Source organism: Lissotriton helveticus, chromosome 4_1 (assembly GCF_964261635.1).
Source record: "Lissotriton helveticus chromosome 4_1, aLisHel1.1, whole genome shotgun sequence".
NCBI classification, from domain to species: domain Eukaryota; kingdom Metazoa; phylum Chordata; class Amphibia; order Caudata; family Salamandridae; genus Lissotriton; species Lissotriton helveticus.
In genome coordinates this window covers 403,229,589-403,257,022 of record NC_136063.1, presented here as the reverse complement: position 1 = coordinate 403,257,022, position 27,434 = coordinate 403,229,589, and the positions used below count along the sequence as shown (strand labels likewise).

At 49.0% G+C, this 27,434-nt stretch overlaps 1 protein-coding gene across 19 annotated transcripts in view; it reads right to left on the bottom strand.

Annotated features, from left to right (window-relative positions):
• Window positions 1–27,434, bottom strand: part of UBR5 (ubiquitin protein ligase E3 component n-recognin 5) — a 2,132,574-nt gene that overhangs the window by 452,696 nt on the left and 1,652,444 nt on the right. For all 19 annotated transcript variants that reach the window (XM_078686916.1, XM_078686920.1, XM_078686919.1 and 16 more), the window contains one exon: window positions 25,983–26,226. In XM_078686916.1, the coding sequence (XP_078543042.1) occupies window positions 25,983–26,226 (244 nt within the window). The remainder of the gene's footprint in view (window positions 1–25,982; window positions 26,227–27,434) is intronic.

Sequence of the window (27,434 nt, the reverse complement as noted above, 5' to 3'; positions counted from 1 at the left end):
ACTGTAGTCCAGGGGAGGAGCCACCTATCTCGTGATACTTCGAAGACTCTTCCAGGACAACAATGTGCAATCATCCGGACCCAACACTAGGCGGCGATCTATGCTATAGATATGAATTCAGCAGCCCACATGCCTCGAACATGTGGCTCTGGGTGTGTGTTTATATGTGGCTCTGGGTGTGTGTTTATATGTGGCTCTGGGTGTGTGTGTATGTGGCTCTGGGTGTGTGTTTATATGTGGCTCTGGGTGTGTGTTTATATGTGGCTCTGGGTGTGTGTGTATGTGGCTCTGGGTGTGTGTGTATGTGGCTCTGGGTGTGTGTGTATGTGGCTCTGGGTGTGTGTGTATGTGGCTCTGGGTGTGTGTGTATGTGGCTCTGGGTGTGTGTGTATGTGGCTCTGGGTGTGTGTGTATGTGGCTCTGGGTGTGTGTGTATGTGGCTCTGGGTGTGTGTATGTGGCTCTGGGTGTGTGTATGTGGCTCTGGGTGTGTGTGTATGTGGCTCTGGGTGTGTGTGTATGTGGCTCTGGGTGTGTGTGTATGTGGCTCTGGGTGTGTGTGTATGTGGCTCTGGGTGTGTGTGTATGTGGCTCTGGGTGTGTGTGTATGTGGCTCTGGGTGTGTGTGTATGTGGCTCTGGGTGTGTGTGTGTATGTGGCTCTGGGTGTGTGTGTATGTGGCTTTTGGTGTGTGTGTGGCTCTGGGTGTGTGTGTGGCTCTGGGTGTGTGTGTGTGTGTGGCTCTGGGTGTGTGTGTGTGGCTCTGGGTGTGTGTGTGTGTCTCTGGGTGTGTGTGTGGCTCTGGGTGTGTGTGTGGCTCTGGGTGTGTGTGTGTGGCTCTGGGTGTGTGTGTGTGTGGCTCTGGGTGTGTGTGTGTGTGGCTCTGGGTGTGTGTGTGTGGCTCTGTGTGTGTGTGTGTGTGGCTCTGGGTGTGTGTGTGTGTGGCTCTGGGTGTGTGTGTGTGTGTGGCTCTGGGTGTGTGTGTGGCTCTGGGTGTGTGTGTGTGGCTCTGGGTGTGTGTGTGTGGCTCTGGGTGTGTGTGTGTGGCTCTGGGTGTGTGTGTGTGTGGCTCTGGGTGTGTGTGTGTGGCTCTGGGTGTGTTAAGCTATTGGCATTGTAAATGGCAATGCCATTTATTTAACGATTAAGCTATTGGCAATGTAAATGACAATGCCATTTATTTATGATTTAAAAAAATAATAATAATGTCATGAGCAATGCCAATAGCTCTACCTTTAATAATGCCGAGACCATTGCATTGTAAATGCTTGTTGTTTTTACTACCAGAAATGTAAAGTTACATGCTCTGCCTGTGGAATATGTTGCACCCTTGCAAGAAAGTGGCTCTATATATACTGGACCAAAGTAAGGTACAGTGTGTATAGAGTCCCCAGTCTCCAGAGGTATGACAGTGGTTAAAGTCAGATATGACCTTACTCTCTAAAGTGGTAGCTTGGTCGAGCAGTAAGGCAGTACCAGAGGACAGTGTAAAGCATGTGTTGTACACACTGAGTCAGCAAAAGGTTTCACACACTCAAGAACTGAACTCTAGGCCAACTGTTTTTATATCAAAAGATAGTTTTATTTTAGAACCAACAGGTATCAAAATATACTTTTCTCAATATGAGTGACTTTAGGTAATTACTTTGCAGAAAGTCAATTGATTTTTTAAGTACAATAACTACAGTGGTTGCAATAGGCAACACCATTCTAAACACGATTGAACTTTGAGCTCAATGGGTTTTTCTACATAAATGCAGTTCATTACTTTAAGGATTACATTTCTAACCACAAAAAGAGATCCTGGATTCAGTCCTGGGACCTAACCTGTAAACAGTTAAGTCAAAGCGTTTTGGTTACAGTTGTAATTTTTTATAGAATATAAATGTATTTTCAAAGTGGACACTTACAAGCTTTTCAATAAAAAACTAGCAATGTAATCCTATGGAAGGAAATTCAAGTCACAGGTAAAGTAGGTTCTCGTTACTTTTGTAATCCAGTACTGGACTCCTACGTGCAGCATGGGGACCACTACCTAAGACAGGTAAGTAATTACGTTTCAGAATTTGGTACGATTTTTAAAGAATATTTGTAGCTTGCAAAAATCGACACTTAGAAGAAATTTCACAGAAAAACAGTCAATTGTTCTCCTATGGAAGAAAATGGAGGTAACTGGAAGTACAGTTAAGATTACTTTTGCGGTTCAGTACTGGGCTAAAAGGCACAGTACTGGTTTCTCTCCTGATCACAGGTGAGTATTTAGAAATTTGTTATTCGGCTGATTTTAGATGAATGTTTTAAAGTTTCAAAATTCCACACTTAGAAGAAATTTCTGTGAAAACCAGTCAATGTTAGCCTATGAAAGGAAAGTGAGTTATCGGCTTTTAGGTAAGTACTCGACTGGTGGAGTTAAGGTTCTGGGCATAGACTCAGGGGTCTCCCAGGGTCGGAAAGGTACAGTAGTTACATCCCCAGCGGCACAGGGGCAGCCGGGTGCAGAGAGAGTAGGCCCAATGCAATCCAATGGAGGGTAGGGGGCCTTCGGTTGGTGGCTGCAAGCAAGCAGGTCACATGGCTGTGGGAGCTGAGCACCTGGTCACTTACTCAGGGCAAGTGAGGAAGTAGTGTAGGGTAGTTGTTGCACTTCCAGCGCACTCAGGCGGCTGGGTGCAGGGTGCTTTTGAGCCGCCGGGCGCTCATTGTTATCCAACGGGAAAGTTAAAAAGTGAACAAAGGCTGCAGGCTCGGGGACGGAGATTCTTCATGTGCGACCACCACTTAGAGAGGTAAGTTGGGATCTTGGAGAAGAGGTAGGTACCCCAAAGGAGGGCACAGGGGGGTGCAGGGGTGTCTTTTGGTGTTGGGAAATCTTACCCTCGGCTGGTCGAGGTTAGAGAGGTCCCTGGTTCTGAGGCTACATGCGTCGTCTGGTTCGTCGAGGAGGGTCTTTGGGCACTGGACTTCAGGTCCCAGTCGCCGGGGGGACGTCCTCCTGGTCTTGGGTCACACAGGCACAAGCCGGGCTTTGCGGGTGCAGAGTGGGCTGGATTCGCGGTTCCTGGCTGGAACCAGGGGTATTGCTGTTGGAGCAGAACCACTGCTCATGGGAGTCTGTCTTTTGGAAGGTTCAAGGCAGGCAGGTCCTCCGGGGATGTCGAGGGTGCTGTCCGCAGGAGACGCTGGAGTTTCACAGGAGCAGGTTCAAGGATAAACAGGCCTGTAGGGTTCTGGGGCCAAGTCAGTGGGCGTCGTCCTTTTGTTAGCAGCTGCGCGGCAGGTCTTCTTGTTTCTAGTCTGCTCCTCTCCTGTGGGAGGGGGCAGGAGCCTAGCTGTGATTGGGCAGGGCTCCCAATCTTCAAGATGGCCGGAGCCCAGGGTCGTGCTTCACCTCGCCTCTCCAACAAGAGGGGTGGAGTTGGCACAGGCTGGCACACCCCCCTTCCTGACGTAGGGTTTCCCACCAGTCTTCCCGCCAGAGTGGGGGTCAGAACTGGTGGGGGCCAGTTGCTGAGTACAGCAAATGGTCTGGAGTAGCTCACAAAAGCGGAATGCCTTTGAAGCTTCCCCTGCCCATCCTGGGGGAGGAGGCTTGGCACCTCGTCTCAAGATGTGCATTGTTGCAGGCCCAGGAGAGCGAGGGCTCTCCACTCAGGGGTCCAGCAAAACGTCTGCTGCGTAGCAGCCTAAGCAGCCTCTCAGACAAGACGTGGATTGTAGGTTAGGTTTCTCTGTAGTGCATTTTACATTAAATCCCACACAGTGTGGGGTTAATGTGCTGAGAAGTTTGATATCAAACTTGTCAGTCTTCAGTGTAACCATTATGGTGCAGTGGAGTTCGCAATGACAACCTCCCAGCACCATTATACTCTTAATGGCATCACTGCACTTACAGTGCCCAGGAATAGCCCTGGGTACTGTAGGGGCACAGGGCGCATGCCTCTGTGCCCACACCACTGGCATAGGGCACCCAGCTAGAGGGGAGGCTGATGTATGCCAGGGCAGTGGGTTGGTGGGCATGGCACACAGAGATGTGTGCCATGTCGACTCTCTGTTTGGTTCTGTACTTAAACACTCAGCCTGCCAAGGCAGTGTGTGGGTGCCGGGGTACAGGGCTCCTAAGGGTGGCACAATAGGTGCTACAGTCCTTAGGGGTCTCCTCTGGTCACCAGGCTCTGGATACCTAGGGTACCATTTACTAGGGGCTGACAGGTGGCCAGAGGTGCCAATTGGGTTTTAGTTTCAACACAGTTTTAGGGCAGGAACACAGGCCCTGGGCACCTGGTTGGCAGGTGCCCAGGGCACACTCAGTCAAAGCACATCAGCAATTCAGCAAAAAGTGGGGGCATACCAATGCAAGAAAGATGGCACTTTCTCACAATCCTGCCTTAGGACCCTATCAGCCTTCTATAGGGGTCTGACCTACAAATATACCAGTTGAACTCTGGCTTTGCTACTGCTTTAAATGCCTACATTGGGCCAGCAGTTAAAAATGCTTTGAAAGACGGCAAACGGCGGGCAGGGAGTCTTGCTTTACTCGTGAAGACCTGAAAGCAGAGGGGACAGAGTCTGGGTCACTAGCCAGTGACCGGGTGGAACCAGGAAGGAACCAGACGACGTCGAGGAGCAATCAGGTGCTGTCGTGAAGCTTGTCTCTTCAGCCACGTGGACCAGGAGGCGTCGAGGACGACCAGATGCTGGAGAGGAGCTGTCCCACGAAGGTTCTCGCAGATGGAGGGGTCGACTGCCGGATTGGAGTCAACAAGCCTTGGCAAAGGCAACCCACGCACGATTCAAAGAAGGCTTCTGATGCAGGCCAGCAAGGTCTGCGGTGCCTCACCTTTGCAGGGAGGCAGAGGCCAGTCTGGAGCAACCAGACCAGCGAGTTGATTCAAAAGGATTGTCGTCACAGAGGCTACTAGCCAACGGGCCAGCAGCCGGACAACGCGTCGAGCAGAACACAAGCAGAAGGGCCCCACGCAGAACTCGTGGAGTGTGGAGGGCTGATCTTCGGTGCAGGTGGAGCTCGGATTCGGGGCTTCTCAATCCCCAGTGCACAGCTTTGAGGATACCTCAGGAGCTGCACAGTTAGCAAGTCGTGGACTTTTCAAGATGTCCGGTCCTTGTGTCTCGTCGCCTCCACGGATCTCAGCTATGCTGCAGACGTGAAGAGAGGGTCAGAGAGGTCTGGAAGTCTGGGTCTTGTCAGGCTCTGTACTCGGGTCCCGGCGGGAGCGTCGACAAAGCAAGCCGTTGATTTGCTGGATGGTGCCTATTTGCCCAGGGTGGCCACTCCTTGGCCACAAGGGAGATTCTTCAGTCTTCAGCTTCAGCAGAACGTCGAAGGTCCAGAGTGTCGTTTCAAGTTTCAGTTCAGGGTCAAATCTAAAGTCTCAGGACGCAGCTCCTACCTTTATACAACTAAAAGGGGATGGATTACTTTCTAGGTCCCTCCTATGGGTGGGACCAGGAAGGGGGGTGGTTACACCCCCTTTCCTTTGTCCAGTTTCGCGCTAGAGCTGGGGCTGGAGCGCGCCAGAGCTGGGGCTGGAGTGCCCCAGCAACCGGTTTGAACTGGGGTATGCATGGAGCACCTAGTGTGCCCCAGGCAGTGTCTCATTCTATTCAGCCCTCCCTGTCCCAATACACAAAGTCCTGTCTGGGGTGGTGCTCGCACCTCTACAGGCAGGAAACCTTTTGTCCAAACCTCTGACTGGAAGGACTCCCAGCACCAGGCGGTCAGACTTGTGTCCGTGGCAGCAGCGTCCATTTTGTGACGCTGGAGCTCTGGTTAACTTTAACCGGGATAGTCAGCAATAACATGTCTTCTCCCTCTAGAAGGGTGGAATGCTACCCCCGTCGCCAGAATTGGCGAGGGGGTAGTATTCCAAAGCGTATGACACCTTACACGACATGTTTGGATAAAGCCAAACCAAAGTTAGCATTTAACCGCGAGGTTCATAATGCACTTAAGAGTATATGGTATGGCAATATCATAGAACAGCTATAAGGACATGGTTCCGAAAGCTGCAGACAGGCTCAGCTCATGCTTGAGCACCATCTCACACATAACCAAGCACTCTGCCTCCAGGATTGTTAAGGCCTGCCATAGGAGTGACTTATAGGTTACTGTGTGTCTATATATAAGGGTAGATATAGGAATACTATACCTAAGTAAGGGGTGATTACACGACCTTGCCCCAGCTGAGTGATCAGCCAGTTGTGTCAGTTTGAGTGGCCAGCCAGGGGTGGCATAATGCATGCTGCAGCCCCTGGTAGGCCTTGGTTACACCTATGCCCTGAGTACCTAGGTACACTTCTACAGGGGCTGACAAGGTGAACCAATTCCCAATTGTGGATGTACCTAGAGTACATGGTGTGAATTGAGAGAGAGTGCATCTGGGCTGTGGGTCTGATTAGCAGGCTCACAGCCACATCTAAGTCGAAAACCAGTAAAGCAAAAGCAAAAAGTGGGGGTGACCATAGGAAGCAGACCCTACTCTCCTACACAACCCCCCCCCCAAACTTAGGGACATTAAACTAACCTTGACCAGTTGAGTCTTCATGTTCTAAGTGGAAATATCGGGAGAGTCTATCTGCATTGGCATGGTCAGTCCCAGGTCTATGTTCCACTGTAAAGTCCATCCCCTGTAGGGAAATGGACCACCTAAGAAGTTTGGGATTTTTACCCTTCATCTGATTTAACCATAGGAGGGGCTTATTCTCTGTCTGAATCTTGAAGTGAGTGCCAAACAAGTATGGCCTCAGCTTCTTCAGGGCCCAAACCACAGCAAAGGCCTCCCTCTCTATAGCTGACCAACGTTTCTCTCTAGGGGGCAGCCTTCTGCTTATGAAAGCAATGGGCTGGTCTTGACCAGCTATATTCAGTTGTGAAAGTACAGCTCCCACCCCCAACTCAGAAGCATCTGTTTGGACTATGAACATTTTGAAGTAATCTGGACTTTTCAGAATAGGTGCAGTACACATGGCCTGCTTCAGGTCTTCAAATGCCTTTTGACAGCTAACTGTCCACTGAACTTTCTTTGGCATCTTTTTGTAAGTTAAATCATTCAGTGGTGTCACAATGGACCCATAGTTTTTCACAAACTTCCGGTAGTACCCAGACAGGCCGAAGAAAGCTCTGACCTGTGTCTGGGTGATTGGAGGAGTCCAGTCTCTGATGGTCTGGATCTTGCTCCCCACCTACCAGGTGGCCCAGGTATACAACCTTGCTCTGCCCTATCTGGCACTTAGTGGCCTTGATAGTGAGGCCTGCCTTTTGCAGGGCCTCTAAAACATTCCTCAGATGGACCTACCAGATGGACCCAGTTGATCCTTCCAGATGGAGCTAAAGACAGCAATATCATCAAGATAAGCTGCACAATAGTCATCCAGTCCTGTGAGAACTTGATTCACCAGCCTTTGGAAAGTGGCAGGTGCATTCTTCAAACCAAAGGGTATTACCACAAATTGATAATGTCCTCCTGGGGTCGAAAATGCTGTCTTGGCTTTTGCATCCTCAGCTAATCTGATTTGCCAGTAGCCTGGGGTCAGGTCAAAGGTGCTCAAGAACTTGGCAGAAGCCAATCTATCAATGAGCTCATCTGCCCTGGGGATGGGATGGGATGGGCATCTGTCCTAGTGACAGCATCGAGACCTCTGTAGTCCACACAAAACCTCATCTCTCTCTTACCATCTTGGGTGTAAGGTTTTGGCACCGGGACCACAGGACTAGCCCAAGGGCTCTCTGAGGGCTCAATAACTCCCAGTTCCAACATCTTTTGGACCTCTGTCCTAATGCAGTTCCTGACATGGTCAGGTTGGCTGCAGATTTTACTCTTGACAGGCAGACTGTCATCAGTGTCCACCTCATGGGTGCACCAGCTTGTCTGACTTGGGGTCAGGGAAAACAGATGTCTGAAGGACTGAAGAACTTGTCTGCAGTCCTGTTGCTGATGTTCAGAGAGGCTGTCAGCAAAGACTACACCATCTACTGAACCATCATCAGGGTTCTGAGTAAACAGGTCTGGGAGAGGGTCACTCTCTTCCTCCTGCCCCTCATCTGTAGCCATGAGCAAGCCCATGTCTGCCCTGTCGACAAATGCTTTAAGTCGGTTGACATGAAGCACCCTGTGGGGGCTTCTGGGAGTCCCAAGGTCCACCAAGTAGGTGACATCTCCCTTCTGTTCAACTATTGTGTGGGGTCCAGACCATTTGTCCATGAGTGCTGCTGGGGCCACCGGCTCCAACACCCACACTTTCTGTTCTGGCTGGTACACACTCAGCACAGCCTTTTAGTCATGCCAAGCTTTCTGAAGTTCTTGGCTGGCCTCAAGGCGGTTTTAGGGTCTATGCTTACACCAGAGAGGCCTTGCAGAAGCTTCGGGGTGAACGCTCCAGTGATTGCGATACCTTCAGCTTGGGGGACGAGATGGTAGTGCCCCTCTGCACACACTGGTTCTATCAGGTAGGGGGGGACTCGATATTAACGACACAGACTGGGGTGGGGGGTGGGGGGGGGTGGGGGTGGGGGGTAGTCGGGTGGGACCTCAGGCTGAGGGTTGTACTGGTTCTATTTCTAGAGATCAAGGGCCGACAAGAGGCGCTTCTGACACACAAGGAAAGACCCTCCACTGTATACTCCTCAACACACGCTCGGTTGTTAAGCACATACACAAACTAGAAATCCTACTGAATGCACATAACCCTGATATAGTCTTTCCTACAGAGACTTCAACAGATGATACCTCTGTCCCAGACTGGAATGCTGCCTTGCCATCTGGCTATGCAATCAAGACAGGCAAGAAACAAGAGGGGGTGGGGGTGGGGGGGGGGGGGGTCGGCCATAGCTATTATCTACAAGGATTTCCTGAAGGTTCAAGTGGAGGCAGTGGGGGACCTCCCGGCGGAAGTTATGTATTTCTGCGTCAGGCTCAAGACTCCTTTACGTTTCAGGGCCTATTGGTCTATCGACTACCGGGCCCTAGATCTGCTTTTTCGCAGGCTCTCTTGACCTACATGGAAACTTGCACAGATTTTGAATTCTTAACAATACTCGGAGACTTCAATTGTCAACTGGAACTGGGTACAAATTCTGAGACTGCAAGACTCCTAGACCATCTGGAGGCGTATGGCTTGGGCCAGTTAGTATGCAAGTCCAAACATAAAGGGGGGCATATTTTGGATGGGCTTTTCACTAATAATCCCAACAATATATTTGTAAGAACGGAGTCACTTCCCTGGACAGATCATAAGGCAGTCTTTTTCGAGGCCAGGGTTAGGGCCCTAAAGAACCGCTCTTGCCCTTAAACAACCAGGGTGACATTCCGACGTTGGACCAAGGTAAAAAGTAGGGATCTACACGATGCTCTTAATACCCCCCCCCCGACATTTGACATCGACAATGAGGTCGCGTTCTCCCAGTTCAAGGAGTGGATCCTGTATGTGGCTAACTGCGTTGCCCCTGAACAGACCGGAGAGCTAAGAGGCCTCCGGCGGTGACACCCTGGTATGGCCCTGTACTTAAAGGGCTAAAGGTGGAATGCAGGAGGTTTGAGTAGATTACAGTAGACAGAGCAAAGAGGCCTACAATGAGGCTATTCTGGAAGCTAAACAAACATACTTTACAGCGAAGATATAAGAGGCAGGAAATTCAGCCAAAGAACTCTTTAAATCTGTGAACTTTTTATCTAAACTGCAGCAGGCTAACTCGTTCAAACCCGATTAGGCTTTCTGTAGTCAGTTGGCCGCCTTCTTTCAGAACAAGGTACAAGTGATATAGGACAGCCTTGCTAACTCTTTAAATGTTCAGGCAGCTAACTACCAATCTTCCTCCACGGTAGAGGTAGCGCAGTCTAAGCTAACCTGTTTTAGACCCCTTCTTGTTGAGGATGTTACTAACCCGCTGAAGGCGCGCCAAAGGCAAGCCCGTCTGCGACCGTCCACGCCCAGCGCCAGAACCCCTGGCCCCCGAGGTTGCCAGCCCACCCGCCGGACCTACGACGCCGCCACACTCAACGCACTCAACATCGCCAGAATCCCCGGATGCTACCGAGCCACCCCGCGACGCACCCACGGACCCTTCCGCTGCCGATCCTGCAACTTCTCCTGCATCCGGACCTGCACCGCACCCGCCAAGCCAAGCACCAGCAGCAACCACCTCAAGTGCATCCTGCTCAACACCCGCTCCGTCCACAGACACGCGGTGGAACTCTGGAACCTCCTCGACACAACATCACCAGACATCGCCTTCCTCACGGAAACCTGGATGAACGTCGCCTCAGCCCCCGACATCGCCATCGCCATCCCGGACGGGTACAAGATCATCAGGAGGAACCGCGTCAACCAGACCGAAGGAGGCATCGCCATCGTCCACTAGAACACCATCTGCATCACGACCGACTCCAACGACACCTTCGCCGCCGCCGCGCACCTCCACTTCCAGATACACACCGACCCAAAGACGACCCTCAGAGGCACCCTGGTCTACAGACCCCCGGGACCACGCACACAATTCAGCGAAGACATCACAGACTTCATCAGCCCGCACGCCCTCCCCTCCGCCTACTACATCCTCCTAGGAGACCTCAACTTCCACCTGGAGAACAACAAGGACCGCAACACCGCCGCCCTGCTGGACAACCTCGCCAACCTCGGACTCCAGCAACTGGTCAACACCCCCACCCACTACGCCGGCCACACGCTTGATCCAGTCTTCTCATCCAGCAAGCACATCACCTTCAGCCACTCCACTGGACTCCACTGGACCGACCACAGCTGCGTCCACTTCAACTTCAGAAGAACCACGACCCACCACCACCCGCAACATGTTCCTCACAGGAGCTGGAGCAAGACCACCGCCGACCAACTCACCACCTCCCTCAGCCAGAACCCACCCGCCAGCACTACGGACCCCAACGAAGCAGCCTGCAACGTCACGCAGTGGCTGACCGCCTGCGCCGACGACCTCGCACCACTGAAGAACCCTCCCAGCAGACCCAGAAGCAAGAAGGCCTCCTGGTTCACCGACGAACTCAAGGACTCCAAGAAGACCTGCCGCACCCTTGAGAAAGCCTGCCTCCTCGACCAGACCGCTGACAACATGACCGCCCTCAAACACGCCACCCGCAAGCACCACCAGCTTATCCGCACCACCAAGAAGAAATCACTGAAGGAACGACTGGACAACAACGCCCACGACAGCAAGGAACTCTTCAGCATCGTCAAGGAGTTCTCCAACCCCAGCACCGGCAACAACGACATCACTCCTTCACAAGATCTCTGCGACTCTCTCGCCTCGTTCTTCCACCGCAAGATCGCCGACATCCACAACAGCTTCGGCGCACCATCCACGCACCCAGCCGTCGAACCAACGCCCCCCACCGCCACCCTCCGCACCTGGACCACGGTGACGACCGAAGACACAGCCCGCACGATGAACACCATCCACTCCGGATCTCCGACCGACCCCTGCCCCCACCACGTCTTCAACAAGGCCGACTCCACCATCGCACCCCAACTCCAGAACATCATCAACACATCCTTCAACACCGCCACCTTCCCGGAAAGCTGGAAGCATGCCGAGCTCAGCGCCCTACTGAAGAAACCAACAGCGGACCCCACCGACCTCAAGAACTTCCGCCCCATCTCGCTCCTCCCTTTTCCTGCTAAAGTCATCGAGAAGATCGTCAACAGACAGCTGGCTGCCTTCCTCGAGACGAACGGATCCCTCGAACCCCTCGCAGTCCGGTTTCAGAGCCAACCACAGCACCGAGACCGCCCTCATCGCAGCCACCGACGACATCCGAGCCCTGCTCGACAACGGGGAAACAGCGGCACTCATCCTCCTGAACCTCTGCAGCGTTCGACACTGTCTGCCACCGCACCCTAGTTCAACGCCTCAGCAACATCGGCATCCAAGAGAAGGCACTGGAATGGATCATCTCGTTCCTCGCCGGAAGAACACAGAGTCCGCCTCCGCCCGTTTCGATCCGAGGCCACCGAAGTCATCTGCGGCGTTCCACAAGGATCATCACTCAGCCCCACCCTCTTCAACATCTAAATGAGACCTCTTGCAGCCATCGCACGCCAACACAACCTCAACATCATCTCCTACGCCGACGACACCCAGCTGATCCTCTCTCTCACCAGAGACCCAGACACCGCCAGAACCAGCCTACACGAAGGGATGAAAGACGTCGCCGAGTGGATGAAGAACAGCCGCCTGAAACTGAACTCAGACAAGACGGAAGTCCTCATCCTGGGACCATCGCCCTCCGCCTGGGACTCCTCCTGGTGGCCCCCTGCCCTGGGCACCGCTCCCAAGCCAATGGACCACGCACACAACCTGGGCTTCATCTTGGACTCCTCCCTCTCGATGACCAGACAAGTCAACGCCGTCTCGTCATCATGTTTCAACACCCTGCGTATGCTTCGAAAGATCTTCCGATGGATCCCGACCGAAACCAGGAAGACGGTCACCCAGGCGCTCGTAACTAGCCGACTGGACTACGGAAACACCCTCTACGCCGGAACCACAGCCAAGCTACAGAAAAGACTCCAACGCATCCAGAACGCCTCCGCCCGACTCATCCTGGACATCCCCCGACGAAGCCACATCTCCGGCCACCTGAAGGACCTGCACTGGCTCCCCGTCAACAAGAGGATCACATTCAGGCTCCTCACCCACGCACACAAGTCTCTCCACGACCTGGTCCCCAAGTACCTCAACGACCGCCTGACCTTCTACACGCCCATCCGCCAGCTACGATCTACTAGCCTCGCCCTCGCCGCCGTACCACGCATCCGAAGAGCCACCGCCGGAGGCAGATCCTTCTCCTACCTGGCGGCCAAGACATGGAAGTCCCTCCCCATCCACCTTCGGCTGACCCAGGACCATCTCGCCTTTAGGAGACAACTCAAGAGCTGGCTGTTCGAGCAGTAGCGGACCCCTTCCCCCAAGCGCCTTGAGACCCTCCCGGGTGAGTAGTGCGCTATACAAGTGTTATGATTGATTGATTGATTGACCTTCTAAAATCGATTAAATCTGGATCTTCGAATGACCCCTGCCCTCCAGCTATTATGCACCTGGCCGCAGAGGATTAGTGAGATTCTCACCCCCCTGATTAACCAAGTCCTGGCATCAGGGATCTACTCCACAGCCTGGAAGACCGCATGCATTAGGCCAATTTTGAAGAATATCACATTAGAGCCTACTGAACCTAGTAACTACCGTCCGATCTCAGGTTTACCATTTGTAGCTAAAGTCCTTGAAATCTCTGTCAATAAGACATTGACAGGATATCTAGAGAGGAACAGGCTATTGGATCACACTCAACATGGTTTTCGGCCAAGACACTCCACTGAGTCCCCCCTGACTGTGGTATCTAAGGGGATTCGGAGAGTGGTGGATGGCGGGGGCAGGGCAATTCTCGTTCTCCTCGATTTGTCGGCCGCATTCGACACCATGAATCACACGGTGTTGGTGCGGCGACTACGGGAGGTGGGAATTGAGGACTCTGCTCTGGCCCTTTTTTCCTATTTTTTACCGGATAGGAAACAGAGTTTGAGGTGGGACAGCTTCGAATCAGACAGTTTCAATCTGCCCTGTGGTGTTCCGCAGGGATCAGCTCTGTCCCCGACGTTGTTTAACGTCTATGTAAAACCACTAGCAACACTGGTTAGGAAACATGGTTTCACATTTGTGTCGTATGCAGACAACTCTCAATTGGTTATATCCCTGTCAGATAGGCCTGAGATAACAGCTGCCAGATTTCACTCCTGCTTAAAGGACATCATGAAGTGGATGAGTCTGAGCTTTTTGAAGATAAATACAGCAAAGACTGATGTGATCGTGTTCGGAAATGAGACAACATCATTATCGAACAAGTCCTGGTGGCCGCTAGAGGCTGGGGAATGCCCACTTCCTGTCAGGAGTGTCAGGAATCTCAGAATTATTTTCGACGATAAACTTAATATGTCAGCACAGGTCAACAGTTTACCGTCTGCGAGTTTTTTCCTGCTAAAGACCCTTTGCAAAATCTTCCCTTTCATCTCCCCTAAACTACAGAAGACGGTAATGGTGGCCCTTTTTTTCCCAATTTGACTATTGCAACGCGATGATTCTGGGTATTGATAAACACCAGCTTAGCAAGTTGCAATCGTTGCAGAATGCGGCAGCACGAATAATTCTAAAGCTCCCTAAGGGTCACCCTACGTCACATGGAATAAGAGCACTACATTGGCTCCCCGTGTGGCAGAGAATTGAATTTAAGGCACTATGCATGGTGCACAAAGCACAATATGGGAGGGCTCAGATGACCGTCATGAAATGTTCAGGCGCTATATTCCTTCTCGAAATCTACGATCGGCCAGTCTTGGCCTGATCTGTACTCCCAAGTTCCGAAGGCCCAGATGGGGTGGCCGAGCCCTGTCTTGCTGTGCGGCAAAGCTGTGGAATAAGTTGCCAGAGGCACTGAGACTACAACCTAACCTTTTAGTTTTAGGGAAGGCCTTGAAAACCCGGCTGTTTACTCCAGAGTAGATCTAGCGCAGCCCCTGCTCTTGCCTACACCCATCAGCGCCAAGACGTCTCGGCATTAGAGCGCTTAATAAGACCCATATGATCATCATCATCAATGACGTGTCTGGCGTAGACTCCACTGCCCATAGGCAAAAACCAAACAGGCTCTAAGCTGAAAGAGAAGACCTAAGCACTTGCCAACACCAGAGATTGAAGAAAAGAAAATACCACAAGAATAGAACGCAGCCAAGACAGTGGCGCAAGGTGTACCACAGGCATCCCATGACTGAACATATCCAGTGTGTACTCGCACATCGTTTCTGCACAGAACACGGAAAGAAACTGCTCCAGAGCGGAACAGGACAACATGCCTGTAAGGGACATTTGCATCCATCCAAGACAGCCAATGTAGGCAAAAAGACCACATCGAAAGGTGGATACGCCGGGGTGAGCCAGGTGTAGCAGAAACCCAACAACACTCTGGATAAGTCTGCATCCATAGAGACAAAAGAGTGTTACGGACCAAGCGTAGACTACAATGCGTAAGCTCTAGGAGCGAGCCAAGCCAATCCTGTGGGTCTCACCAGAGGGGACGTCTTACGACAGTGGGAGAAGTATGCCGAAGTGAGAAGCCTACAGTATGAACAATAGGACAATTCATATAAACAAAAAGAGAGAGAGAGAGAGAGAGAGAGAGAGAGAGAGGAAAAGTAATGCTACCGCTCTTATTCTCCAAGGGAGTACTCAAAAACCAACAGAAGAGTGAAGCCATGGTCCCTGGTCCTAAAGAAAGCCTTGCGATTAGCATCTAAAGGCTGAAACATGTAGACCTCATTTTTTATTTTTGGATGTAACTGATCAATTTACTCAGGCACAACACCCATTGCACATTTTTAATCTAGTCTTACTATTCAACTACTAAATTCATTAGGATGAGTAAAGACTATTTTACTCTCACTTTTTGCACTATCACTTGCACATATCACAACATAAAAAATCCCGCGTAATCAGGCGTTGTATTTATTTATTTATTTTATTTTATTTTATAGCATTTATAAGGCGCACAGCTACCCACAAAGGGTTTCCCGGCGCCGAATAAGCAAGAACACAGGGTACAACTAAAGAGAGAATAGATCCGAAAGCAGTTATTTGTCGAACAACCAGGTTTTTACACTTTTCCTGAAGCTCCTATAGTTTTCTTCTTTGCGTATTTGAATGGGCAGAGTGTTCCAAAGAGTTGGACCCAGATATGAAAAGGATCTTCCTCCCATTCTAGCCCATTTGTACCTGGGTACCGCAAAGTTCGCTGATGTGGCTGAACGAAGATTGCGATTAGGAAGGTAAGGCTTGGCAAGATCTTGAAGATACTTGGGAGCAGTTCCAGCTTTGATTTTAAACAGATAGGTCAGAGTTTTGAAGCGGATCCGGTTTTCGACCCTGAGCCAGTGCAGGTCCCTAAGATGTTTAGTGATCCTGGCATATCTGGGAATTTTGCAAAGCAGTCTGGCCGCAGCGTTTTGTACCAGACTACGGTAACATCCTATACCTGGGTGCAAACAAAGCAGTGATAAGACGCCAGCACCGTCCCAGACAGGATTTTGTGTATCCTAGGTAGGCAGGGCTTCAGAGGAAGGTGACTGCAAGTGGCACCCCGGTGCTCACTGTGCATAGGCCGGCTGAAACCAGTTCCAGGGGCACTCCTGCCCCTGGCCTGGGGAAAGCCCGCCAAAGGAGAGGGGTGTAACCACCCCCCTCCTGGTCCCACCCATAGGGCAGGACTTAGTCGCGTGCCAGCCCCCTTTTCCCAGATAAAGGTAGGAGCAGGCCCCCTTCCAAATTAGATCATCTTTGGAATCAAGACACGACTTTCTACGAAAGGACATCAAGATTTCTTCTTCAAGATTCTCCCTTGTGACTAAGGAGTAGTCACCCTGCATCCGCAGGCACCATCCGAAGAACACTGCGGTCTGCTGCAAGTCCTTCCTCCGGAATCCGACTGCCCAGCTCGACAAGACCCGGCTTCCCTGGCACCTCCGACCTCTACTCACCTCTACAGCCAAGCTGAGAACCGTGAGTGCGACGAGACCTCAAGGGACCGACTATTGCCAAGACTGCACGACTTCTGCACAGCAAGCCCGCCGAGTAATCTCCTGGCGAGTGCTTTGGGGTCCGAGAAGCCCCAACCCTGAGCAGCTCCAGCACCGAAGAGCAGCCACCCAGCATCTCCACGATCGGCGTGGGGCCCTTCTGCTTTTTGCTGCTCACCGCGTTGTTTGGCTACTAGCCCGCTGGCTTGTGGCCTTCTGAACGACGCCCGACGACATCACTGCTGCTAGTCTGGTTGCTCCAGACTGGCCCTTGCTCCCTTCCAGAAGAGGAGCACCCCGGACCCTCCTGGTCCACTCAAGACGCCATTTTGAGTCCACCGCGTGGGCTTGAATTAGCCAAGGCTTTGTTGCCCAATCCTGGGTTCTTCGACGCCGACAGCTTCATCCATCGTGGGACAGCTCGCCTCTCCATCCTGGTCGCCGACAACGCCTCCTGGTCCGTGAGATCTGCAGAGCACAGCGTCGCCCACTCACCTAGCCGAGGTGACTACCATCCGGTGCCCTCCTGGTGCCACCTGACTACTGGCTAGTAGTCACGAACTTGGTCCCCTCTGCTTTCAGGTGTCATCCATCTTCAAGATCCAGGCTTGGATCAACTCGAACTCTCTTCACTGGTCGCCTGCCAGCATCTTTCTTCCAGGCTCCTGGTTTGTCGACGAGGATTCCCGACGTCTTTTGAGACCTATGCAGCTGCAGCCCCTGGGCTAGGTAACTTCGGCATTTCGGTGCCCCAGCATAGCCTCACTATCCAAGGGTCAGGATCCACTGTCGTTTTCTCCCTACCAGGTCGGGTTCGCCCGTGAACACTAACTTTAACTTTACTAGCTATCATAGACTTTGTCCCGCATCCCGCGTGAGAGTGCACACTCTGCACCCGAGTCCCCTGGGCCTCCTAGAAGTAATCTAACGATTCCATAGTCACGTCCTAGCGATTCCAAAGCCTATTAGTACTGTACTTACCTGCTAGTAATTTCGCATTCCACTTTTAGAGTATATGGTTTTCCGTGCTCCTCGGGCATTTGTATATACTGTGCTAACTTAAGTATTTTCGTAAGAGTTTTGTTTTGTGCCTAGCACCCTGTCCTCATAAAGAGTACAGGGTTGTTGTGATTCTAATAAATACACTGTTTATTTTCATAACACTTGTGTGGTGTCCTTTCACTGGGTGTTCAAGGGGTAATGTGATGGTAAAACAGCTGGCTTAACACGCCCTCTAGAGTCTTAGCCTTAGACTGCTCGTATCCATGCTACTAGGATAGCTGGTCTATAAGGTTGACTTACAACCAATCATCAATAAGGGTTGTTTGGACTGATATATAGTGATCACTAGAATAGTGAGCACTGCACATCAGGCCAACTTCTCACACACTGTGACCATTTTCAGTCAAAATAGCCAGGGAAAAGAACAATAGTTACTTACCTGTAAACAGGTGGTTCTCCAGTATTGGTGTCTTTCATAGATTCACATGCCTGAATCATTCCCCGTCGTCGGAGTGGGAGTCCCACGGTATATATAAAAGCAATAAATGCCATAAAACTTACAGCAAATATCAGAGATACCAAACCAGGAAGTAAAGTAGCACCAGCTACAGTAGAAAAAACTTCCACATTAGTGACTATCCTAGTCGTTATGTATTAGTCCAAACTGCGGCCAATCAGGCGACAGCACCCACCAGAATGTCCTCCCCAGAGGCTCAGGCTCTCAGATTTTTTCGCACGGGAGTGAAACCCTAAAATGCCTGAGTGAGTCTCTGGGGGGAGGCGGGCGGGTTGCATGTGAATCTATGAAAGACACCAATACTGGAGAACCACCTGTTTACAGGTAAGTAACTATTGTTCTTCTCCAGTATTAGGGGTGTCTTTCATAGATTCACATGCCTGAATCAGAATAGTAAGCAGTACTCCTAACATAAGGCTCGTAGACGTCAGAGTATCAAATGCATATATATATACATATAAATATAACAGAATACCAGTTATACAAGAAGCATTGAATCTGAAAGAACGTCTAAAGAGCATATAGGAGGAGGAGGAAACAGAGGCTCACCTTATTTGAAAAGATTACGCAGCACTGCTCTTCCAACCGAAGCATCTGCGTCGTCTGCTGAATCTAGACAGTAGTGTCTAGTAAAGGTGTGTCTACTAGACCATGTAGCAGCTCTGCAGATCTGTCGAAGAGGCACACCAGCAAAAAGGGCAGTGGAAGAGCTAACCGCCCTTGTAGAATGTGCTCTTGGCAAGGCCTGTAAGGGTCTACCGGCCTGCTGATGACAAAGTCCAATCGTAGAGGAGACCCATCTAGCAATGGTCTGTTTTGAAACTGCACAGCCCCGGCGTTGCCGCCCATAAGCCACGAACAGTTGGTCCTGTCTTGCGGATGGCAGAAGTTCTGGAGAGATAAAATTTAAGACATCTTCTAATTTCTAATGAATGTAGTGCCCTTTCAGCCGTAGACTGTGGGGCTGGAAAGAATGTCTTGAGGACAACCGGCTCATTCAGATGAAAATCCAGAGGCACTTTAGGCATGTACATTGGATTAGTACGCAGTACCACTGAGTCCGAGGTGAATTGGATGAAAGGTGCTTTAGATGTAAATGCTCGAATATCGCTTACCCTTCTAGCAGATGTTAAGGCTAGTAACAACGACACTTTCCATGTCAGAAATTTCAGGTCCACCTTATGGATCGGCTCAAAAGGGTGACGCATGAGCTGAGTTAGTACGACATTCAGATGCCATGCCGGAGGAGGTTTCCGGACAGGCGGAAACATACGAAATAATCCCCTGAAAAATTGTTGTATGATCCTTACAGAGAACAAAGAGTTCGATCCATCTTGACGAAATCTAGAAATGGCAGCTAGGAAGACTTTAAGAGTAGAATGTGCCAAACCCAATCTGGCCAAATGCAAAAAGAAAGGAAGGATTTGCTCCGGTTTCGCATGAATGGGATGTAGATCATTAGATTGGCACCATGCACAGAAACGTTTCCACTTAAGTTTGTAGGTTTTGATCGTGGATGGAGCTCTGGCTTTAGCCAGCACCTCCTGGCAATCTTGTGGAATGTTCAGGTGTGCAAATTCCATGTGCTGAGGAGCCAAGGTGACAATTTCAGCGAGTTCGGGTCCGGATGGTATACCCTGCCCTGCTGGGTGGAGAGAAGATTCAGAATGCGTGGAAGTTGGATAGGGTTGCATTCCGAGGGAAGGAGTAGCTCGGTGAACCAGTATTGCCTGGGCCATCGTGGAGCGATCAGTATCAACCGGCATGGCTGCTTCTTCATCTTCCTGATGACTTTCGGGATCAGAGGTATCGGTGGAAAAGCGTATGCGAATATTTGATTCCAATTCAGCGAAAGGGCATCCCCGCACGAGTCCTTGTGGGGAACCCAGCTTGCAAAGTATGGGCATTTCCGGTTCTGGTATGTCGCAAACAAGTCCAACTCCGGATGCCCCCAATCTGAAAGATGCGATGTAGAGATGGTAGATGTAGTTCCCACTCGTGAGTGCAGCCCCCGGACCTGCTGAGAGAGTCCGCCAACACATTAGCGATTCCCAGGACATGGACCGCTGACAGATGGATATTGTGAGTCAGGGCCCAACTCCAGATCTCTTGTGCTTGTTGCAACAACCGGGCTGATTTTGTGCCGCCCTGCTTGTTCAGATAATGCATGCAGGTGGTGTTGTCTGTCCGTATTAAAACTGTGGCACCTTGTAGAGTCGCTTGAAAGGACTTCAGGGCTAAAAATATGGCGTGCAACTCTAGCCTGTTTATGTGCCATCTCATTTGGATCTGGTTCCATTTCCCGCTGACCGTCATGCCTTGGAGGTGTGCACCCCAGCCTGTCATTGATGCGTCGGTCGTTACTATGAACCTGGGCACTTCCGTGAGGAAGGAGCATCCCACTAGTATGTTGGATCGGTGGGTCCACCATTTTATCGCTTGTCGCATTCGCGGTGTAATTTGGATGATATCCTCGAAGGATCCTGATACCTGGATCCACTGGCGACTGAGCTCTTCTTGCAAGGGCCTCATCCGAAGACGACAGTTGGGGGTGAGAAGAATGCAGGAAGAAAGCATCCCGATGAAGGACTTGAACATGCGCACTGAAACGCACTTTTTTTTAATAACAGTGCCGCAGTGAATCGTTGAATCTTGTCCTGTCTTTCCTTTGAGATGAATACTTGGGCGAGCTTGGTGGCCAGTGTCGCTCCCAAGAAAGTCTTTCTTGTTGCTGGCGTGAGGTGTGACTTTTCGAAGTTTACTGAGAAACCCAGGTTTTGCATCAGTGACAGAGTTTTAAGGGAATTTTATTAAATTAAATTAACTGAATTCTTCCCACAAGAATCACAGGCCCTGAACAGGGATTTTGAAGAAGACATCTGTGAAACTTGAAGAAACTAATAATGTAGAAGAAAAATTTCGAGAATCTAATGAAATAGGCTGTAATGTACGTAAAAGAAACAGCAAGAAAGAGCTGCAGGCTTCTCATTCGCAAGAGATAAAACACCCTTGCTGGATGTGCATTGATTGTTGTTCCTAGAAAATCCTGTGTCGTACCTAGGAATAATTAGGACTTGACATGGTATATTGATAAAAACCAGGCATTGAAACAGTGACTGCAAAGTCTGGATGTACTGGATTGCTTATTAAGAAGAGTGATCCTTCTTAAATAAACTTGTCTCAGAAATGATGAATGCGTATGTGTTGCAGACACAGATAGGCTGCCAGAATCTAGATAAGAATCACGTGGAGTGGACCGAGAGTCCTAAAAAGATAGGCCTGTGATAGAAAATGAATATAACTTACAGGAAAGAGCAGCCACGTCCCGTGCTGTGGAAGGATTGGCACCTGAACCTTGACACTCTAGAGGTCGAGTGCACTTGTCAGGTCCTCTGGCAGTAACATTTGAAAAACCTTTTTGAGGTACAACATTAGAATTTTTTTTGCGCAGGAATGACAAAAATTCGGCGCTACATTTCTGACCAGCTAGTTGATGAAGAACTGAGAGGAAAAAAACCTAACTCCTTATTAGATTCAGAACCACTCCGACGGTCCCTGATGTAACCATAAGTCAATTTGTGAATGACTCACGTAGATGAGGTGAATGCGGTCACTATGAAGGCGTAGCAGAAAAGAAATAGCCAAATTCTAGAGCATGCCCTTTTGGCATCACAATTAGAATTCCCCACAGATAAATGGCATCGGTGACCAAATTAAATCCCAGAGATATTCCACCCTTATCCCACTTGGAATGGACTAAGGATGGGCTCTAAAGTAAGTCGTAGTTTCCTGGAAAAACGACTTCCTGTATACGATTTAGAGTCGAATAATACAGTTGTATACCAGATACTGGGTGGAACTTCTTGGAATAAAATGTGAAAACTGTCCTCGGGTACCACGAAGGGGTTGATCCCCGTACTGTAGAGAACAGAAGGCGCGGTATTGTCTGGCCAATATGATGGCCCAGAAGTAACATCTATAAGAAGGTACGGCCATTATCTCAGTTTGAACTTGTGGGCGAGGAACCAAGGGTTCTTCCAACCCTAAATTCGCAACACAATACTGCAAAACTTGGAGATGCAATGTGCACTGCACAGTGTTTTGTTGATGATGATCTCCTTCCATTCTTTTTGTTAAAAATTCTAGAAGCGTCAGTTTAGGGGTATTCATGGATACGCACATTCTGTGCCCCTATGTCAAAATTGATCGTGCCCAGAGAGCTAAAATATTGCCAGAGAGCCACCAGCGCCGATCTTTGGCTTAAGCAGAGCTCAAATCTCTGCCAATCTAAAATTAAAAGAGAAAAAACCTTCCGCCTCTATCCTGGTGACAAGGGCTTGACGAAAGCGCGTCACCGTTCCTTACATGAGGAGGGTAAATCCGTCAAAATCCGCCGGAGGATAGAATAATAAAGATTCATGCAAGATCTCGTCAAAGGACAGGACATGGCATCCCAAAGAAACCAAGGCTAAGAGTCGGGCTAAGTCGGAAGCCATTCCAAGAAAATATGGCGTCGAGTAAAAAGACATCACTCCATCCGGAGGATCTTGCTGAAAGGAGGCTACGACTAATAAGTAGGCTAAAGGAACACTGTACATAAACCCAACTGAATCAAGCGTCGACGACCCTAACCATGGACTGGGTACAGCATCAGAGAGGTCAACCAAAAACGTGACCCTCAGTGTCCGCATAGGAAAACTGTTGCAGACTTAAACTGCTATGGATGTGACCGCTGACGCTGTCAGTCTACAAACCCTCCATAGACGTACTACTTGTTGTCCACGAAACTGATCCTTAACTTGGCCAACATTCAACAATAAAACTCACCATCACTGAGGATGTTTGATGAACAGAGTATTTTGTCGACTTAGAATGTCGTCGACGAGCCTGCTATTGACTAAGCTGAACTGTCGTCAATGGGCCAACTGTTTACGGACCTAAAGCCTGCGGGCCAACTGCCGATGTGCCCACTGTTAATGGCCCCAACTGCACTGTTTATAGGTCCACTGTTGACAGCCAAGAGATGCTGAGTGCCAATGGCCAACTGCCGATGGACCACATGTCAGAAGGGCCACTGTCAGTGGCCCACTGGTATTGAGCCAACCGTCGCCAAAGCTTTCAGTTGACTATTTCAGCTGAATAGGCTCTCGAACGTCGACGAGACTCTTCACCGTCGACGAGGCACCTCACCGTCGACGAGACTCTTCACCGTCGACGAGGCAGGCATCTCACCGTCGACGAGGCTTCTCACCGTCGACGATTGCTCTTCACCGTCGACGAATGCTCTTCAGCGTCGACGAGGGACACCCTGCACCGTCAACGAGGCCCGTCGTCGACGGAGCTCCCTCGTTGTCGACGAGGCTCGTCGTCGACGAAGCCCCCTCGCCGTCGACGATGCTTCCCGTCGACGATGCCACCATCACGGTCGACGAGGCTTGTCGTCGGCGAGGCAAAATTGCACTCGGTTATGAGGCTGTTTGTCGACGAAGCTCTTTGTCGGTTGCGCAGCTCCCTGCGACTTACAACCAGTGCATAAGAGGGCACTGTCAACAGGATCCTGTAGCCCTGTGACACCGTAGAGCACCAGTGACGGCAGAGATTGTCGTCGTAGAATACAAAGAGCGTCTTGTCAACCAGCTGGCACGTTCTCAGAAGAAAAGTGCGCAGAACGAGTCTAAACGCCTGAGAGTAAATCTCATGGGCGTAGATGTGGGAGGCAGACTCAGAGTAGGTCAAAGACCCTTTACTTTTGAAGCAACCTCAGCTGGTGAAGTAAGCCAAAAACATCACTGCAACATAAAGGCGCCATATAAATAAAAAAAAATCCTCCCACATCAGAAGGGGGGAGCCAAATCACAAGAACATCCCCTTCTCATCCTACCATGTCAGCGACAGGCAGAGAAAATGATCCATATATTCGTGAAGATAACCGGAAACGGTCGCAGCTTTCCACAAGTGAGACAGGGTCAACAATAGACTTCATGTAAGAAGACATCACAAAATTTAATATAAATGAAGTAAATGAAGAAACTGAGCAGAGCTCAGGGAGACTCCCTTCACACGACGTGCGGTAAAAAATCTGAGAGCCTGAGCCTCTGGGGAGGACATTCTGGTGGGTGCTGTCGCCTGATTGGCCGCAGTTTGGACTAATACATAACGACTAGGATAGTCACTAATGTGGAAGTTTTTTCTACTGTAGCTGGTGCTACTTTACTTCCTGGTTTAGTATCTCTGATATTTGCTATAAGTTTTATGGCATTTATTGCTTTTATATATACCGTGGGACTCCCACTCCGACGACGGGGAATGATTCAGGCATGTGAATCGATGAGACACCCCTAATACTGGAGAAGTAACAGTTGTGTACGGCACAAAGGGGTGCGCCATGGGGGTACCCTTTAACATGTAAGCCAAGATCTAATGTCTCTTTTAAAAAAGAAAATACGAGAGGAAGTAGGATTACATAGTTGAACCCTCAGGCAGAACGCAGACAGACAGATAATGTACAACGCCAGGTCAGCATAGATTTACAAACAATTGCAGAGGACGTTTGTTCAAATAGCACGGAATGATGAATGTGCTTAGCATGGAGCTGAGAAAGAGGTGTGTGTATTGTGTATGAGGTTCCGATTCAACTGTGGTTTTGAAATTAAGACCCCAAGGACAAGTGGGGCACAGAAAGTTATCACAGTCCTTAAAAGGTTTCTATTGATCTAAGCAACTGGTAAATGATAATTTGAAAACAATAATATGTCTATATGGAAAAATGCATTCAGTATAGAGGAAGCATAGGCTATAATTAATGTCCCACTATCTACCAAATGAAAAGAATTAAGAAAAAAATCTATTGCCCAGATGTACAATCAACACATTTGGTTCTTGAGATGAGATATACTAATTTCCGAGAAAATGTGTTTGTAGGGGAAATCAGTGTCAGGGAACAAAAATCTGCATCTGTAACAAAGAAGCCATTAACACTATAACCAAATTACACTTTGTCAACTACAGTCTGGAAAATAAAATATCAAAATAAATGAATGATTTTAATTAATAAATACATAGATCAATAATATCATTCCTCATCATCATGTGCCTCAAAATAAATGGTACTAAAATGTTCAACAAATGCAGTGGAGCAATTCAATGTATGTATAACTGAGAGGTTATCATAAATTCAATGTTTTTCTCCCTAATAGCTAGATCTATGCTTTATATCCTATGTTGTTATGTAAACCAAGCAATAAAGATGAAACAAAAAGAAAATAACTTTTTGCCTTATAAAAGGACTGCCTCACAAAAACTAATAGTATGATGTTGGTAACCGTTAAAAAAAACAAAAACAAAAAAACAAAGGAATGTTACAAGACACCAAAATTCATAGAGCAAAATTACAAGCACCGACGATTTAAGTGGCAGGAAAGTTTTTTAAAAGGCAGAGCTTAGTACTAAGGGATTGGGCTATAGAAGCTGGAACAAATAACGGTCTCAACTGCCAAGGCCTAATATCATGAAACAATGAAGTTGCTGTCTCGCTTACAGGGGGAACTGTCCCATTTCAGCTCCCAGAATCTGCTGCTGTTCAGGCTCAATTAACCTTAATGCCCTTATAGAGGAATCGGGCGAAATGGATTCAGCTGCGTTTTAATTTAAAAATGTGTTTCCTTTTAAATTGAACCAAAAACCGTAAATTCATTAATTACTTTTCTCCTACTGTTAACTGCACATGAGCAAAAAAGTATGAAACAAAAACACAAGGAATTCATTTTTTTCTCGTAACTATCAATGAAATTCCTGCGATGGACACATTTTTATTGAGATAAAACTATTCACGTAAATGAGCAATCTCAAAATTCACTTACTTGTGTGAGTTCCTTTGTTGGCATTTTGAATGCAGTCTAGATTTGGCAGTTTTTCATTTGATAGAAAGGCTTGGGCAACGGCAGTGTAAAAACTTCTTGCAACACCACTGCCCTCTCCAGGCTCATCTTTAAAAGTAACTTTAACTCTGTGTACTACCAGAGGACTAGTAGCACATCTTCGGCCAAAGTGGTTGTTGAGCTGCCTCATTGTCTGTTGAATCAGAAGGTCTCGATCTCTATCAACCTAGCAAAGAATACATTTGTTGGTAAAACAGTGAGCAAACAAGTTGTTCCTCCTACAGCCAACACTCAATTCTAACCGGTAGCAAGATAGGAGACCACTGAGGACAAGGAAAACAAGGCAAAGAGATACAGGAAGGTCTTGTCACATGTTAATGAGTGAGAGGACAGAATTACCATTATGACTACTATATTAATCCTAGTCAATAAAGGCACTCTCCTAATCACAACTTAAGTGTATGATGCCACCAAGTGGGGTCACTCGAAATCGGTTCTCAAAGATGCTGTAACCAAACCCTTTAGCTGTTAGACACAAGCACACATTACACTGTGGGTACCATTGCCAGCTGCCTTGTTAAAAAAGAAATCAGCTATCTCAAATCAAGCATTGACAAAAGTAAGTAACCAAATATTTTAATAGTGAAAAGCTTATTCTGTCTTGTGCATGACACTTTACAGTAGGGAGAGGATAGTTAACCATTCATTAGGAGTATGAATAGTGGGTACGGTTTAGGGGTGGTGTGGGGGTCGCAGTCTGGTGGTAGGCGGTATTGCAGACAATAAGGCAAGGGGTTTAATCTCAGAGTTGGTACCATAATGCAAGTCCAATTGAAGATTGATTTACAGGATTTGTGCAACTTAACCTCTGAAGGGCACTCTGATCATTGCATGGTGGCAACACGTGAGACCAGACCTGAATAGCAAATATTCTTCATTGAGCGGTAGGGACGTGAAGATTCGTCAGTAATTGTATATAGACTGGGAGTAATAAAGTTACTATAAAGGAAACAAACTTTATCCAACAGACTCACTCCCCATTATTCCCAAACTTTTGGGAAGATTTCAGATTATACAGTCTGATAGATGGAAAAAGATAAAAGGCAGGAAATGGGCAAAGCAAATACATAAGATATACTGGGCAAATTGTGTGTTGGTTGCAAGTAAACGAACCATTATTTGTGTGGCCTGCACAAGTAATGGGTCCACATTTGCCCTTCAATGGGAACCAAACACCTCATTGTAGCGCTCGACTCAGGGGAGCAGACCATGGCAGTCCAAGGCCTACTCGAGGAAGGTGGTGTGGGCTAGTAATCACTGCTCTCAGGCAAGCAATAACAATCATCAATAAATACCTGTCCAGTTTATGCTTTTTCTTTGAAAAATGAAAAGTACATTTTTTACACAAAGACTACTAATTATTATGCAATCATT